Source organism: Lepidochelys kempii, chromosome 4, assembly GCF_965140285.1.
Source record: "Lepidochelys kempii isolate rLepKem1 chromosome 4, rLepKem1.hap1, whole genome shotgun sequence".
Lineage (NCBI taxonomy): Eukaryota > Metazoa > Chordata > Testudines > Cheloniidae > Lepidochelys > Lepidochelys kempii.
In genome coordinates this window covers 131,959,257-131,977,344 of record NC_136383.1, presented here as the reverse complement: position 1 = coordinate 131,977,344, position 18,088 = coordinate 131,959,257, and the positions used below count along the sequence as shown (strand labels likewise).

At 40.2% G+C, this 18,088-nt stretch overlaps 1 protein-coding gene across 10 annotated transcripts in view; it reads left to right on the top strand.

The window, feature by feature from the left end:
* CTNNA2 (catenin alpha 2) overlaps positions 1-18,088 on the top strand; it is a 783,540-nt gene that overhangs the window by 706,755 nt on the left and 58,697 nt on the right. For all 10 annotated transcript variants that reach the window (XM_073342921.2, XM_073342914.2, XM_073342915.2 and 7 more), the window contains one exon: positions 1,248-1,448. In XM_073342921.2, the coding sequence (XP_073199022.2) occupies positions 1,248-1,448 (201 nt within the window). The remainder of the gene's footprint in view (positions 1-1,247; positions 1,449-18,088) is intronic.

The window sequence follows — 18,088 nt, the reverse complement described above, 5'->3', positions numbered from 1 at the left end:
TATTGTAAGCTGTTGTGTTTTAGTCACACATGATGCAGTCCTTCATGACATTCTCAGAAACAAACTAGGGAAATGTGGTGTAGATGAAATTACAATAAGGTGGGTGCACAATTGGTTGAAAAACTCTTACCCAAATAGTAGCTTTTAATGGCTTGCTGCCAAACTGGGAGGACATATCTAGTGGGGTCCCTCAGGGGCCTGTCCTGAGTCTGCTACTATTAAATATTTTCATTAATGGCTTGGGCAATGGAGTGGAGAGTATGCTTATAAAATCTCCAAAGGACACCAAGTTGGGAGGGGTTGCAAGCCCGTTGGAGGAGATTATTATAATTCAAAATGGCCTTGATAAATTGGAGAATTGATCTGAAATCAACAAGATGAAATTTAATTATAAAAAGTGCAAATAATAACTGGCTAGGAAGTAGTACTGCTAAAAACAATATGTGGTTGTAGTGAATGACAAACTGAATATGAGTTAACAATGTGATGCAGTTGCAAAAAAGGCGAATATTGTTCTGGGGTGTATTAACAGGAGTGTTGTAAATAAGACATGGGAGGTAATAGTCCTACTGTACTAAGCACTGGTGAGCCTTCAGCTAGAGGATTGTGTCCAGTTTTGGGCAAGACACTTTAAGAAATATGTGGACAAATTGTAGAGAATCCAGAGAAGAGCAACAAAAATGGTAAAAGGCTTACAAAACCTGACCTCTGAGGAAAGATTAAAAAAAAACACTTGGCATGTTTAATCCTGAGAACGGAAGACTGAGTGGGGACTTGATAACAGTCTTCAAATGTGTTAAGGGCTGTTATAGAGAGGACAGTAATCAATTCTTTTCCATGCTCACTGGAAGTAGAACAAGTAGTAATCAGTTTAATCTGCAGGAGGGGAGATTTAGGTTAGATATTAAGGAAAAAATATTTCTAGCTCTAAAGATAGTTAATCTCTGGAATAGGCTTCCAAGGAAGATTGTGACATTCCCATCATTGGGAGTTTTTAAGAATGGGTTGGACAAACATCTGTCAGGGAAGGGCTAGGTTTACTGTGCCTTGCCTCAGCTCAGGGAACTGGACTAGATGACCTCTTGAGGTTCATTCCAGCCCTACATTTCTGTGATGCTATGATTCTATGATTCTATTACACGAGAAAAGTACTCAGAACAGACAAATTATTCCTTATGACTCAACAGTTGCAGTATACACGTATAAGCCTAGCGATGAACTGAAAATTATATGTGTTATTTCTGCAGAAAACCATATTCTGGAGGATGTGAATAAATGTGTGATCGCCCTCCAAGAGGGAGATGTTGATACACTGGACAGAACTGCAGGTGCAATCCGTGGCCGTGCAGCCAGAGTCATTCACATCATCAATGCAGAGATGGAAAACTATGAAGCTGGAGTTTATACTGAGAAGGTACTGGAAGCTACAAAATTGCTCTCAGAAACCGGTAAGCTTATTCTGACTAAGCTCTCTAACACATTAAGTTCCTAACCAGTTTAAATCCATATTTTCCAGTCTGTAATTTAGAAGAGCATCTGTGCTCTCTCTATGTGGATGGATCTGCTTGTTAGTGACTAAAGTTCATGTTTCAAAACAAAACAATAAAAAAGACACACTGACATGTTGAAAAAAGTACAGAAAAAATAAATCCAAATAATAAGGCTAATTTCAAAACCTCATGTCCTCTCCAAAGGTCTAAGAAAGCCTCAGAATTAACAAAATTTCAGTGAAAGTCCTTTGGAATGACTGGCAATTCATGATTATATCATTTTAAAAGTAATATAATTTCATAGTTATTTCATAGTAGGACTATGTGCAGGATCATAAATTTTTCCACTCCTATTCTCACTCATATACTTCTTTACCACTGTATTTGTTCTAGGCTTTGTGGTCACCAGGACAGTTCCAGTTGTGACAAATAACCAATGAGCAATTCAAACACATATAGCAACAGATAATATAAGTGACTGTAATATTAGAGTGAAGCATCAGATTTGTTTCTGCAACATAGCGAATCCTTTATCACTGGTTGCATGTTTGTTAATTCTTGATATATAAATCAGGCTATAAAGCAAGCTATCAAAACATATTGATACATGGATTATAATTTATTATTATTTTATTGTTCCAATTGAACAGTGTGGCCCCATAAACAAACCAGGAAGGTGAAATGTTAATAGCTCTGCTTTCTATGTCCCTTCGCTGGAGATTAAGGATTGAATCCCAGATTCTGACTGTACATCTTTCAGTATATGATCAAAATTAGAGGAGGCTAGGAAACAAACTTTGTCTCCGCAGAACTGGTGAAATTTATCCTTGCTTTGGCCTACGGAGGGGCATTTCAAAGGAGGATTTAGCCTTTGGGAGCGTGATCTGCACATAATAGTATATACCCTGCCACTTAGCCCTAATCAGCATACATCCCTTAAACACCTCTCTGGCTTATATTTGGATAAACCCAGAGAAAGTGGACAATTGGACTAGAGAGCTTATTTTATGAGAGGAGATGAACAGAACTTGGCTTGTTTAGCCTAGCAAAACAAAGGCTAAGAGGGGATATGATTGCTGTCTATAAATACATGAAACGGGAAAAAAACAAGAGAATGAGAGCAGTTATTGAAGTTTAAGGACAATGTTGGCTCAAGAACAGATGGGTAAAAATTAGCCAGGAATAAATTTAGGTTGAAAATTAGACAGTTTCTAGCCATCAGAGTGAGGTTCTGGAACAGCCTTCCAATAAGAGTAGTGAAGGACAAACAACCTAAATGGTTTAAGATAGAGTTTGATACATTTATAAATGGGAGTATAGGATGGGCTGCTTGTGCTAGTTGGCGGCAGGACTTCATGACCCAAGTGGTCACTTCCAGTCCTGTGTTCAAAGAGAGTGAGAATTTGGCCCTCTATGCCTTTGAAGATGCTGGAGTGGTAGTCCTCTGACATTAGTGAGATTCCATAGAAAATCTTTGTATAGTTCTTAGTCAAGGAAACACAAGAGGATCAGAAAGTGGTTGTTTTAATTCCATATTTATTGCAAATTCAATGCAAGATCAAAGGTTTTTAACCATAAATTTAGCTTCAAAAGGGCATTTCATTAGCAAAATAATGTAAACTCTAGCAAAAAGCAGTTGTCATGGATTTAAAACAGGAAGATATGACCTGTCCAGTGTGACTGGGTTCTTGGGTCAACAGACTTTCACAAACCAGCAAAATATACTGAAGTTTATTTCCATTAAAGTCTTCATTAGTAACCTGAAAAGGAGTACTTGTGGCACCTTAGAGACTAACAAATTTAATTGAGCATAAGCTTTCTTGAGCTACAGCTCACTTCATCAGATGCATTCAGTGGAAAATACAGTGGGGAGATTTATATACACAGAGAACATGAAACAATGGGTGTTACCATACACACTGTAAGGAGAGTGATTGCTTAAGATGAGCTATTACCAGCAGGAGAGGGCGGGAGAAAACCTTTTGTAGTGGTAATCAAGGTGGGCCACTTCCAGCAGTTAACAAGAACGTCTGAGGAACAGTGGTGGGGAGGGAGGAAATAAACCTGAGGAAATAGTTTTACTTTGTGTAATGACCGATCCACTCCCAGTCTCTATTCAAGCCTAAGTTAATTGTATCCAGTTTGCAAATTAATTCCAATTCAGCAGTTTCTCCTTGGAGTCTGTTTCTGAAGTTTTTTTGTTGAAGATTTGCCACTTTTAGGTCTGTAATCGAGTGACCAGAGAGATTGAAGTGTTCTCCGACTGGTTTTTGAATGTTATAATTCTTGACGTCTGATTTGTGCCCATTTATTCTTTTACGTAGAGACTGTCCAGTTTGACCAATGTACATGGCAGAGGGGCATTGCTGGCACATGATGGCATATATCACATTGGTAGATGTGCAGGTGAACGAGCCTCTGATAGTGTGGCTGATGTGACTAGGCCCTATGATGGTGTCCCCTGAATAGATATGTGGACACAGTTGGCAATGGGCTTTGTTGCAAGGATGGGTTCCTGGGTGAGTGGTTCTGTTGTGTGCTGTGTGGTTGCTGGTGAGTATTTGCTTCAGGTTGCGGGGTTGTCTGTAAGGAAGGACTGGCCTGTCTTCCAAGATCTGTGAGAGTGATGGGTCGTCCTTCAGGATAGGTTGTAGATCCTTGATGATGCGTTGGAGAGGTTTTAGTTGGGGCCTGAAGGTGATGGCTAGTGGTGTTCTGTTATTTTATTTGTTGGGCCTGTCCTGTAGTAGGTAACTTCTGGGTACTCTTCTGGCTCTGTCAATCTGTTTCTTCACTTCAGCAGGTGGGTATTGTAGTTGTACGAATGCTTGATAGAGATCCTGTAGGTGTTTCTCTCTGTCTGAGGGGTTGGAGCCAATGCGGTTGTATCGTAGAGCTTGGCTGTAGACAATGGATCTTGTGGTGTGGTCTGGGTGAAAGCTGGAGGCATGTAGGTAGGAATAGCGGACAGTAGGTTTCCGGTATAGGGTGGTGTTTATGTGACCATCGCTTATTAGCACCGTAGTGTCCAGGAAGTGGATCTCTTGTGTGGACGGGTCCAGGCTGAGGTTGATGTTGGGATGGAAATTGTTGAAATCATGGTGGAATTCCTTAAGGGCTTCTTTTCCATGGGTCCAGATGACGATGATGTCATCAATATAGTGCAAGTAGAGTAGGGGTATTAGGGGACGAGAGCTGAGGAAGCGTTGTTCTAAGTCAGCCATAAAAATGTTGGCATACTCTGGGGCCATGCAGGTACCCATAGCAGTGCCGCTGCCCCCCACTGTTCCTCACACGTTCTTGTCAACTGCTGGAAATGGCCCATCTTGATTATCACTACAAAAGGTTTTCTCCCTGCCCTCTCCTGCTGGTAATAGCTCATCTTAAGTGATCACTCTGCTTACAGTGTGTATGGTAACACCCATTGTTTCATGTTCTCTGTGTATATAAATCTCCCCACTATATTTTCCACTGAATGCATCCGATGAAGTGAGCTGTAGCTCACAAAAACTTATGCCCAAATACATTTTAGTCTCTAAGGTGCCACAAGTAATCCTTTTCTTTTTGCGAATACAGACTAACACGGCTGCTACTCTGAAACCTGTCATTAGTAAACTGAGCGATTTCTGAACAATATGAATTCATTTTTAAATAGAACAAAATTAATTTTCAGACTTTTTATTATGCTAACATTTCTGGCCCAACTTTATGTAAAATGTTCATCTTTCATAGAACAAATTTACAATGATAAAAACACAATAAAATGGATCTACAACAGGGACATTAAACACTTACATGGCATAGTTAACGTGTTCTTTAATAAAGCCTGAATTATAACAAAGTGATAATAGCTTTCTATTAAGTGCATCTTTTCCAACCCCTTCTGTGAGGTCTGGGAAAAATTGCACCTGGTTGCTGTTCTGTAGAGAAAGAGGACTCCAGATTACAGATACTGTATTTTAAAGCCTGTATTTCAGTTCATTCTGTACATTCTCTCTCTCAGATACTTTTATGTCCCCTATAACTGTAGCATCTTAGCAACTCAGAATCCTTAATATATTTATCCTCACAACATCATGGTGAGCACATTGCTATTAACCCCCTTTTCTTATGGGGAGCTGTGGCATAGAGAGACACTATGTGCCTTGCACAAGGTCACACAGAAAGTCTCTGGCAGAGCAGGGAATTGAACCTTGGTTTTCTGATCACTAGGTTAGCATTCTAACCACTTCCGTCTTTAGTGGAAGTGTATTGAAGTGTCCTTTTTGAAAACTGTATATCTTGAAGACAACACAATTAGGGGAAACTAAAGCAATAATCAGATTAATACCACTTTTATCTAACCAATTACTACACTATTTGTCAGTAGATATTGAAGTGCTTCACAATGGCATTGTCACCTTCAGACTACAAATAGTGTAATGGAGGCCCAAATGACGAAGGGATTTCACTCCAGTCACAGTGTGAGTTAGCGCTGGAGCTGAAGTTGGAACTCAGTTCCCTAATTCCAATCCCCTGCTCCATCCTCAAGATCAAAGTCACTGCTTATCTTATTCTCATAAGATGGAAGTAGATTTGTGACTATAAATCCATAGACTTTAATGCCTAAAGGGACAGTCACGGTCCTCTAGTCTGATCTCCTGTACATTTAGGCCACAGAATCTCACCCACCCAGTCCTGTAGATGGCCCATAACCTCAAGATGAGTTACTGAAGTCCTCAAATCTTGATTTAAAAATTGCAAGTTACAAAGAAAAGGAGTACTTGTGGCACCTTAGAGACTAACCAATTTATTTGAGCATGAGCTTTTGTGAGCTACAGCTCACTTCCCGGATGCATGCCGTGGAAACTGCAGCAGACTTTATTTATACACAGAGAATATGAAAAAATACCTCCTCCCACCCCACTGTCCTGCTGGTAATAGCTTATCTAAAGTGATCATCAGGTGGGCCATTTCCAGCACAAATCCAGGTTTTCTCACCCTCCACCCCCTGGTGACCAGCAGGAGAGTGAATTTGTGTGAGGGGGTGGAGGGTGAGAAAACCTGGATTTGTGCTGGAAATGGCCCACCTGATGATCACTTTAGATAAGCTATTACCAGCAGGACAGTGGGGTGGGAGGAGGTATTTTTTCATATTCTCTGTGTATAAATAAAGTCTGCTGCAGTTTCCATGGCATGCATCCGATGAAGTGAGCTGTAGCTCACGAAAGCTCATGCTCAAATAAATTGGTTAGTCTCTAAGGTGCCACAAGTACTCCTTTTCTTTTTGCGAATACAGACTAACACGGCTGTTACTCTGAAAGTTACAAAGAATCTGCTATTTACTCTAGTTCAAACCAGCAAGTGACCTGTGTCCCACATTGCAGAGGAAAGCAAAAAAAAAAAAAAAAACCAACCACCCCACGGTCTCTTCCAATTTGATCTATGGGGAAATTCCTTCCCAACCCTAAATACAGTGATTAGTATACCCTGAGCGTGTGGTTAAGACCCACCAGCCTTACACCTGGGAAAGAATAGAACATAAGAGCATAAGAATGACCATCTAGTCCAGTATCCTGTCTTCTGAAAGTGGCTGGCACCAGATGCTTCAGAGGGAATGAACAGAACTGGTTAGTTATTGAGTGGTCCATTCCCTTTCATCCAGTACCAGTATCTGACAGTCAGGAGCACAGAGATACCCAGAGCATGGGGTTTTATCCCTGACCATCTTGGCTAATAGCCACGGATGGACCTATCCTCCATGAACTCAGCTAATTCTTTTTTGAAACCAGTTGAACTTTTGAGCTTCACAACCTGCTCTGGCAACAAGTACCACAGATTGTCTGTGTGTTGTGTGAAGAAGTATTGTTTTAAATCTGCTGCCTACTAATTTCATTGAGTGACTCCGGTACTTGTGTTATGTGAAGGGGTAAATAACACTTCCTTATTCACTTTCTCCACACCAGTCATGATTTTCATGACCTCTATCATGGCCCCCCTTAGTCATCTCTTTTCTAAACAGAACAGTGCCAGTCTTTTTAATTTCTTGTTATATGGAAGCTGTTCCCTAATCATTTTTGCTGCCTTTCTTTATATATTTTTTTTCAATTCTACTATAACATTTTTTGAGACGGGATGACCAGAACTGCAGGTAGTATTCAAGGTGTGGGCGTACCATGGATTTAAATAATGGCATTATGATATTTTCTGTCTTATTATCTGTTCCTTTCCTGATAGTTCCAAATAATCTGTTAGGGTTTTTTTACTGCTGCTGAACATTGAACATTGAACTAATTTAGACCCCATCATTTTGTATGTTTGGTTAGGATTCTGTTTTCCAATATGCATTACTTTGCTTTTGTCTACATTGCATTCCCTCTGCCATTTTGTTGCCCAGTCATCCAGTTTTGTGAGATCCCTATGGACAGTCAGCTTTGGACTTGACATCTTTAGTAATTTTGTATTGTCTGCAAACTTTTGACGCTTCACTGTTTACCCCTTTTTCCTGATCACTTATGAATATGTTGAATATATTGAACAGCACTGATCCCAATACAGATCCTTGGAGCACCATGCTTTTTTCCTCTCTCCCTGTGAAAACTGACCATTTATTTCTACCTTTTGTTTCCTACCTTTTAATCAGGTATTGATCCATGAGAGGACCTTCCCTCTTTTTCAATGACTGCCTATTTTGCTTAAGAGCCTTTCGTGAAGGACGCTATCAAAGGCTTTCTGAAAATCCAAGTACACTATATCCACTAGATCACATTTGTCCACAGGTTTATTGACCCCCTCAAAGTATTTTAATAGATTGGTGAGACAGGATTTCCCTTTCACAACACAAAAGCTGTGTTGACTCTACCCCAATGTATCATTGTCATTTATGTATCTGATAATTATGTCTTTTACTATAATTTCAATCCATTTGCCTGGTACCAAAGTTAGCCTACCAGCCTATAATTACCAGCATTGCCTTTGGAGCCTTTTTAAAAAATAGGTGTTACATTAGCTATCTGCCATTCGTCTGGTATGGACGCTGATTTAAGCAATGGTTACATACCACAGTTAGCAGTTCTGCAATTTCATATTTGAGCTCCTTCAGAACTCTTACGTGAATACTATCTAGTGCTGCTGACTTAATATTATTTAATGTATCAGTTTGTCCCCAAACCTCCTCTATTGACACCTCAGTCTGGGACAGTTCATTAGATTTGTCACCTAAAGAGAATGGCTCAGGTGTAGGAATCTCCCTAACATCCTTTGCAATGAAGACCCATGCGACAAATTCCTTTAGCTTCTCTGCAACTGCCTTGTCTTCATTGAGTGCTCCTTTAGTACCTCAAATGTCTCATGGCCCCACTGATTGTTGGCCTGCCCGTTCTGACTGCAAGTCTTCTTGTGTTCTCTTCTCACTTGCAATTTCTGAGAGTTCTTGGGGCTCCAAACTCTGGCTATCTCCGTGGTCTATTCCCCTCTCCTTGTAGGGCTATTCACACTTTCTCTTCTTCCTTGCTCTCCCATCTTCTGGTACTGACTGCCTCTCCGCTTCATTTTCTGACTCACCAAACCTATTCCTCAGGTCTATTTCTCCTTCACGAGCCAGTCTTTCCCTCTGATTTGTTCTCATAGTCACATGCTTCCACTGGCCACTTTCCTCATCATCTGCTCAAACCTCCTTTGAAACTCAACCATAGTTTCTAGCTGTATCTCCTAACCTTAGATCTTCTCTTCCTTGGATCTATCGGGTGGCACTTTAGACATACAGGTATGGCTCCTGTTCTGCTGGCGGGCCAGTTGGCTGCAAGGAAGCCCCATCTCCTAATCAAGGTTTAGCTGTAATCAAAGGCTCTACTTCTCTCCGTACACACTGCCCCCTACCAGACTTTGCAAACTGAAAGCAAACCAGCAAGCAAACAAACAGACTCTCAAGAACAACAAGGAGTCCGGTGGCACCTTAAAGACTAACAGATTTATTTGGGCATAAGCTTTTGTGGGTAAAACCCCCACTTTTTCAGATGCAACCTCACACTCTCAAGAACTCACTCACAGCCACTATGGAACAGGGGTTTGCTTGCCTCTGTTCTCCTCCAACAGATCTCCAGTCAAAGTCCTCTGCTTTCAGCTCTCTCTCTCTCTCTCTCTGTTGGCCTCTGTGCCACTGCTCAGAAAGCAAAACACTGAAGAATAGGAGCTGCATTTCAGTGGAAGCACTCATGACTGTGAGCCAGAAAACAACACAGGCACAAATCCTGGCACTGTGCAAGTCAATGAAGCTACGCTGATTTACACCAGGTGAGGATCTGGCTCATAGTATTCTGTACTTATACAGTGTAGTGTTTTTCCATCTGCAGTTCTCAAAACACATTAGAAAGGTATGATTAGTCCTGCTTTACAGATTATTATATTGAGACACAGAAAGGTGAAATGACTTGCCCAAGTCACATAATAAGTCAGTGGATGAGCTGAGGGGAGAACCCAGGCCTCCTAACTCAATTCTGTGCCCTCTCATTCCCTCCAGAGTTGGGTTCACTAAAGTCACAAGTTGTGTTGCTGCTTCTGCCACAGACCAACTGTGGGGCCTTACGCAAAATCCCTTAACAACTCTTTCCTTTGGTTTCCTCGTCTGTTAAATTATATTACTATCATGTCTTATTTCAGAGTAACAGCCGTGTTAGTCTGTATTCGCAAAAAGAAAAGGAGGACTTGTGGCACCTTAGAGACTAACCAATTTATTAGAGCATAAGCTTTCGTGAGCTACAGCTCACTTCCTCAGATGCATATCGTGGAAACTGCAGCAGGCTTTATATATACACAGAGAATATGAAACAATACCTATTCCCACCCCACTGTCCTGCTGGTAATAGCTTATCTAAAGTGATTTCCAGCACAAATCCAGGTTTTCTCACCCTCCACCCCCCCACACAAATTCACTCTCCTGCTGGTGATAGCCCATCCAAAGTGACAACTCTTTACAGGATGTGCATGACAATCAGGCTGGGCTATTGGGGGTGGGGGGGATGTGAGAACCTGGATTTGTGCAGGAAATAGCCCAGCCTGATTGTCATGCACATTGTGTAAAGAGTTGTCACTTTGGATGGGCTATCACCAGCAGGAGAGTGAATTTGTGTGGGGGGGTGGAGGGTGAGAAAACCTGGATTTGTGCTGGAAATCACTTTAGATAAGCTATTACCAGCAGGACAGTGGGGTGGGAATAGGTATTGTTTCATATTCTCTGTGTATATATAAAGCCTGCTGCAGTTTCCACGATATGCATCTGAGGAAGTAAGCTGTAGCTCACGAAAGCTTATGCTCTAATAAATTGGTTAGTCTCTAAGGTGCCACAAGTCCTCCTTTTCTTATCATGTCTTACAATGGGGCTTAATTTAGTAATGTCTGTAGAACACTTGGGGATCCTGAGAAGATGTGATGGAAGGATAAAGTGTTATTATAATATAGGGACAGATTCTGCCCTTAGACATGAATGTGGGATACAATTGGATTCGATAGCTATGAGTGTGAAACACTACGGTAAGTCCCTAATCTTTTTTAATTGAACATTTATTCATTTTTAAAGGAAGAAGCTTTTGTAGACTCAGGGAAACTAATTTAAATGATAAGAGAGAGAAAAAATAGCACTGAACACTTCCTTGATTATTATTATTTACTCTTTCAGGACTCAGCTCAAGAAATGCATCTGGCTGTTGAACTATAAAAGCCCAAATTACAAAATATAGTTTTTCAGGGATACCAGAGCCTTGTGCATTTTTTTAAACCGGGTGTTCAAAGAGATACTGGACCAGATCCTCAGCTGGCCTACATCAGCCTAGCTCCACTGAATTTCAGTGGAGTTACCCTGATTTCAACCAGTTGAGCAGCAGTATGGTGAGATTTTTGAAGACAGATTTCATATTTGATTTTAGGAAAGTGGCACCTACTTACACAAGATCTGAATTTGGTACCTGATTTCTAGATTTCATTTAATGATCTTCTTTTTGAATACTTTATAACCCATAACCCATCCTTTCTTCATTTTAATTTAATGGTGACTTTAAAAAAATCTCCTGATATGTGTAGTTTTTTTTTGTTACGAATTTTTTTCTTGTTGTTATATGTTTCATTTGTTCCCTGCTTTCTTGGCTGTGTTTAGTTGACTGGTGACCTTTATTCTTGTGCTTGTTAGAGCCTGTTCTGATCACATTTATGCCCCCAGTGTCTTTGATATTAGCATTAATTAAGGACATGCTGGTTAAATCCTCTTGAATAATGACATAGTTTCATTTCCCTTTAAAAACAAAGCAGATGCTTGACTCCCACTTCATGACAGTTGCAGAAATCTAAGACAAAAACCATGAAACCATAAAGTCTAAATGACTTCTTAGAAATATAAAAGCAAAATTCATATGGCTTCAATAGATGTTAATTGTTATCTGCAGTGGGAAAACAAGGCCCCAGAGTTTAATCTTCTGTTTTGTCCTGTACCACATTCTACAATAGTGCATGGATTTTAGTTTTGTTTGTGTTACAAGCTATTCCCTGTGTAGTTAGCTCTGCTTTGTTTTTACAACAAATAGAACAGAAAGTGGTTATTAAGAATAACTATAACAACTTAAAGTATCTCTCAGATGTATTTACCTTTGTGAACATTGTGTTAGTAAGAAAGAACAGGAGAACTTGTGGCACCTTAGAGACTAACAAATTTATTAGAGCATAAGCTTTCGTGAGCTACAGCTCACTTCATCGGATGCATAGAATGGAACATATAGTAAGATATATATATATACACACACATGCAGATAAGTTGGAAATTACCATACAAACTGTGAGAGGCTAATTAGTTAAAATGAGCTATTATCAGCAGGAGAAAAAAAACTTTTGTAGTGATAATCAAGGTGGCCCATATAGACAGTTGACAAGAAGGTGTGAGAATACTTAACATGGGGAAATAGATTCAATATGTGTAGTGACCCAGCCACTCCCAGTCTCTATTCAAATCCAAGTTAACAGTATCTAGTTTGCATATTAATTCAAGCTCAGCAGTTGCTCCTTGGAGACTGTTTTGGAAGCTTTTCTGTTGCAAAATTGCCACCCTTAAATCTTTTACTGAGCGTCCTCAGAGGTTGAAGTGTTCTCCTACTGGTTTTTGAATGTTATGATTCCTGATGTCAGATTTGTGTCCATTTAGACTTTTTCGTAGAGACTGTCTGGTTTGGCCAGTGTACATGGCAGAGGGGCATTGCTGGCACATGATGGCATATATCACATTGGTAGTTGTGCAGGTGAACGAGCCCCTGATGGCGTGGCTAATGTGATTATGTCCTATGATGGTGTCACTTGAATAAATATATGGACAGAGTTGGCATCGGGCTTTGTTGCAGGGATAGGTTCCTGGGTTAGCGTTTTTGTTGTGTGGTGTGTGGTTGCTGGTTAGTATTTGCTTCTGGTTGGGGGGCTGTCTGTAAGCGAGGACTGGTCTGTCTTCCAAGATCTGTGAGAGTGAGGGATCATTTTTCAGGACATGTTGTAAACCTTTGATGATGCACTGGAGAGGTTTTAGTTGGGGGCTGAAGGTGACAGCTAGTTCCGTTCTGAAGGTCGAAACAACAGATTGGATTTCTACATAGATTGCCTCCATCGACATGCAGATAGGATACCCCTGTCGGGGTTCTAGGCATGTGTCTGCACAGATCTGTTCCTGTGCTTTTTCAGGGAGTTTCTTTGAGCCGATGGTGTAGTTTCTTTTGGTAATCCTCAGTGGGATCAGAGGATAATGGCTTGTAGAATGTGGAGTTAGAGAGCTGCCTAGTAGCCTCTTGTTCATATTTCAACTTATTCATGATGACGACAGCACCTCCTTTGTTAGCCTTTTTGATTATGATGTCAGAGTTGTTCCTGAGGTTGTTGATGGCATTGTGCTCAGCACGGCTGAGGTTATGGGGCAAGTGATGCTGCTTTTCCACAATTTCAGCCCGTGCATGTCGACGGAAGCAATCTATGTAGAAGTCCAGTCTGTTGTTTTGACCTTATTTACAGATAAGTTGGAAGTTACCATATCTTACTATATGTTCCATTCTATGCATCTGATGAAGTGAGCTGTAGCTCACAAAAGCTTATGCTCTAATAAATTTGCTAGTCTCTCAGGTGCCACAAGTACTCCTGTTCTTTTTGCGGATACGGACTAACATGGCTGCTACTCTGAAACCTGTCATTGTGTTAGTATTTTTTTCCACATATATGCCACAAATTCCAATTGATAATAGGTGTAGCTATCAGTTGCCAGGTTTTTATTGTTTGTGTAATAAAACAAATAATTATTTTTTTCTTTTTATTTTGCAGAAATTCATTCATTTCTGTTTGACATATTGCAATATCATTATTTATCATTTATATAACACCATCAATGTAAAAAGTAAGATAAACACACACAACCATGACCCTGCCATAAAGGGCATAAAATCTAAAGATATAGAGAGAACACCATACAGTCAACACAGGTATAAGTAGGTGGATTTCCATTTGGATGTTAGTTAAGCTCAGCCTTGTAGATCATGCGGATATCTAGTAGTGGTTTGAAAGTGAGCAAAGGAACCTGGTCCAGCACTCATTGAAGTCAATGGAAAGAGTCCCATTGACTTCAATGAGCGTTAGATAAAGACCTTGGTGAATACTGACATGGAAGCTGTGCAAACTCTAGAGATGTTGTGGAAGAAGGCAAAGATTGCGGAGCAGGCAAAGGGAAAGCTTGGAGAAAGGCTAAGGAGAGCACAGGTTAGTTATAGTATGAAATGAGGCCAAAGCAGTAGAATTTTTTATACGTCAGAAGACTGAAATGTATAAGGAAGAACGAGGGGAGCCTTTGCAGAGGCTAAAAAGAGAAGGAGAATGAATGGTGAAGTGAAGGAGAGAAACTGTATCTAAGATAGATAGGTAGGAATAGGAGAACATGTGCAAGAGAGGTTTACCAAGAAATGTGGGTGGAAAGGAAAAGGCAAATTGGAGACATGCATCATAAGAGAAAAAACAATGTGATTGCTGAGGGCCTGGCCATGCAGGGAGAAGGTAAGCAAGATTTCAAAGATGCCCCCATGAGTTAACAGGGGTAATGGTGAGTTTTGTCAGCAGTGACAGAAAAGAGAGGAATGTTTGGGAGGAAAGAAGATGAGCTCCATATTAGATGGGGTGGTGGAAGAGATATCAGAGTGGGAGGCAGAGTTACAAAATTCCAGGATTGCGAATATTTGTAAGTGATCAGTATTAATTTCTTATTTTGTTGGGCTTCAGTTGACCATATTTCAGTTTCTGAGTTTCATCACATTCAGGACCAGAGGCTCTTTTCCAAGAATTCTGAAGGAAATCAAGGCACTAATTCAACAAAGCACTGAACCACGTTTTTAAATGCTTTGATGAATCAGCGACTAAAGATCCAAATAGCTGAGCAACTAACAGACGTATCTAATTTATCACTCCAAACAGCTGTTATACTAAAAGACTAGAGTATATCCAACATTATACCCATATTTCAGAACAGTCCTTATTGTGACCCTGAGAATTATAAACCAGAGAGTACTATGCTTCACTGCTACGAGGAATAGAATGGAAAACCATTCAACATAGAGTTATAAAACAAGTAAATGAGTCTCACAAGAGACTGATAAATCAGCAGGGCTTCTGTAAGGTTAAATTATACTTTCCTTATCTGCTATCATTGTTTAAATAACTTCTTAAAAATAAATGTAATACAAAAAGAGACTCGGTGGATATAATTTAATGTATTTAGATTTTTTAAAGATTTTGATATTCTTTCACAAGAGGCTGTTTAAGAAACTGATAACCAGAGGGTGAAAGGTAGAGGCCTTTGGTGAATTAAGAATAGTTTAAGAGATAAGAAGTAAAGAATAAATGGCCAGAACAAAGCATGGGAAAAGATTAATCCTGTGATGCCCTGTTGTTAGCACTGTGGCCAGTGTTGCATAATATATTAATTAACAGGTCAATGGTGAGGAAGCAAAATTTGCTGGAAGGAAAATACTGATATAGCTGTAAAGACTAAGTCAGAAGGACCTCAAGAAAGGTAATTTTATTCAATTTCACAAAATAGAGAAGTAATTTAAACTACTTGCATGCACACTGATAGGTTCTGAGTTAATGTAACCGCTCAGCAAAAATATCTAGGTTTCAGAGTAACAGCCGTGTTAGTCTGTATTCGCAAAAAGAAAAGGAGTACTTGTGGCACCTTAGAGACTAATCAATTTACTTGAGCATAAGCTTTCGTGATGAAGTGAGCTCTAGCTCACGAAAGCTTATGCTCAAATAAATTGGTTAGTCTCTAAGGTGCCACAAGTACTCCTTTTCTTTTTTCAAAAATATCTAGTCATTATTATGGACAGCTTGTTGGAGATATCTATTCAATGCACAGCAGCAGTCAGCCCATGGATAAGATGTTAGGCTGTACATTAACAAGGGTATTCATGAATACCCTGAATACTGCTTTCATTTTTGATCACCACATCTCAAAGACCTAGAAGAAATAGTAAAGGTCAAGATTAGAGCTGTGTGAATATCTGATTTCTTTTGGTTCAGTGGCAGTTCCAAAAAAATGTTGTTAAGGGGCAAACTAAACCCATTTTTTGCCTCTTCTCTGTACTAAATAAACTGAACCAATTCCTAGTCGCACTCACCCATGAACTTCAAATCCCGATCAAAATGTTTATGGTTCCAGCTGAATTTTGCTTTTGACTTCTGCTGTCTGCATAGGAAAATCCCAGTCTCTACAGATGTGAGACTGAAATGCAGAATGTGGGTTTTATAAATGCAACAAAGGTATGTACTTGCCAAATATCACTGTCATAGCGTTTTTTCAAGTGTGGCCCGAAAGCCTGAACTGGAGAGCAATGGGTTTCTTCCCTCAATTTCCAAAAAACGTTACTGTGCTCAACAATAATGTATGGCCAGAGAAACAATGGGAAATAAGACATTATTAGTTTAATGTGTTTTTTTGTGCTTGTCCAGCACATCAACCACAACTAAAGCATTGATTTAAAAATGCATTTTGGCAAGCAAGCAATTCCAAATTTAGTTTAATAACTTTCTGCATTTAAAAAAGGCAAATTAAAGTGTGTGTGATAGTTGACATTAAGGGACAGTTTATTGTCAGGTGTGGCAGAGTACAAATGGTTTGAGAGTGGATAAGTGCCTTTTGTCACATAGCAGCCAATCACAACTGTATATTTTGTTCAAGGACTGCTTCTGGCTAATGCCATCCCAAAAGGTCTTTAAACCCTGCTGCTTATAGAGGGGTTAAGCACGCGGATGCTTCCAAAGATAACAAAACATGGCTCTTTGTCCCTCTCTAGTGCTAAATCAGGGATCTGCAGCTTTTGGCACGCGGCCTGTCAGGGAAATCTGCTGGTGGGCCGGGACGATTTGTTTACCTGCAGCGTCTGCAGCTTCAGCCAATCGCAGCTCCCACTGACCGCGGTTCACCGTTCCAGGCCAATGGGGGCTGCGGGAAGCGGCGTGGGCCGAGGGATGTGCTGGCTGCTGCTTCCCGCAGCCCCCATTGGCCTGGAACGGTGAACTGAGGCCAGTTGGAGCTGTGATCGGCCAAACCTGCGGACACTTCAGGTAAACAAACCATCCCGGCCCGCCAGAGGATTTCCGTGATGAGCCGCATGCCAAAGGTTGCCGATCCCTTGGCTAGATGTTTATGAATCTGTTACTAAGCCTCTGAGCTAACAGTCTTAATTCTACAATTGCTGCCTCATTTGCATTACCACCTGGAGAGAGACCATCTGTGAGGCTTGAACCCAGAACAACCTCTGAATTTAAAGGTGGGGACCCATACATGCTTCAGCTAAGGAAATGTGTCCTTTAACTTAGTGACAATAGTAGCAGATTCATAAACTTCTACACACGGTTTAGCCAGCATAGGGAGAACAGAGACTTTCACTGGGTTAATGTGGGTTACACGCTTCCAGTAGCTGAAGAATTTTTGTAGACATAATGATCCCTATTCTCCTGTGAGAACAGTCTAGCTCCTGTCTGGGCTATCACAGAGCTATTGCTTACTTTAACAATTTAGTCCTAAGAAATGCACAATAATGGGTTCTATTGTGGTATATTGGGTAAATATGTGAGTTTCAATCTTTTAAACAAAAATTCAATATGCAGCCTTTCTATGGTGAGAAGTGCTTCTTACCATGTACATTTTTTAGGCTCTTCTGCTGAATAAAGCAGGCACAGCTGCCTTTTCCATGTTTTAAAGTACATATTTCCATGATACCAGAGGAGCAGTCATAATTTATCAAGTAAATAATCCCTTACAAATACTCCAAGGCAATATGCTCTGAAGTCCACATATGTAAAGCTGCAATTTCAGTGAGTCTCTTCTGATGGCCAGGCTAGCTGGAAATACACATTACAGAGTTCCATCTTTTTTTTAATTTCCATGCATCAGGGTGTTTAATTTCCATGGATCAAGTGAAGCTTTAAGGAAAAAAACCTATATAAATAAATATAGCCCAGCTATAAAAATAAATTGCAGTATATATTACAAGCAGGGGGATGAATTACAATGGAGAAATAAAGTAATGAGAAAAAAAATTTTCACTTGGGGAAAAAAA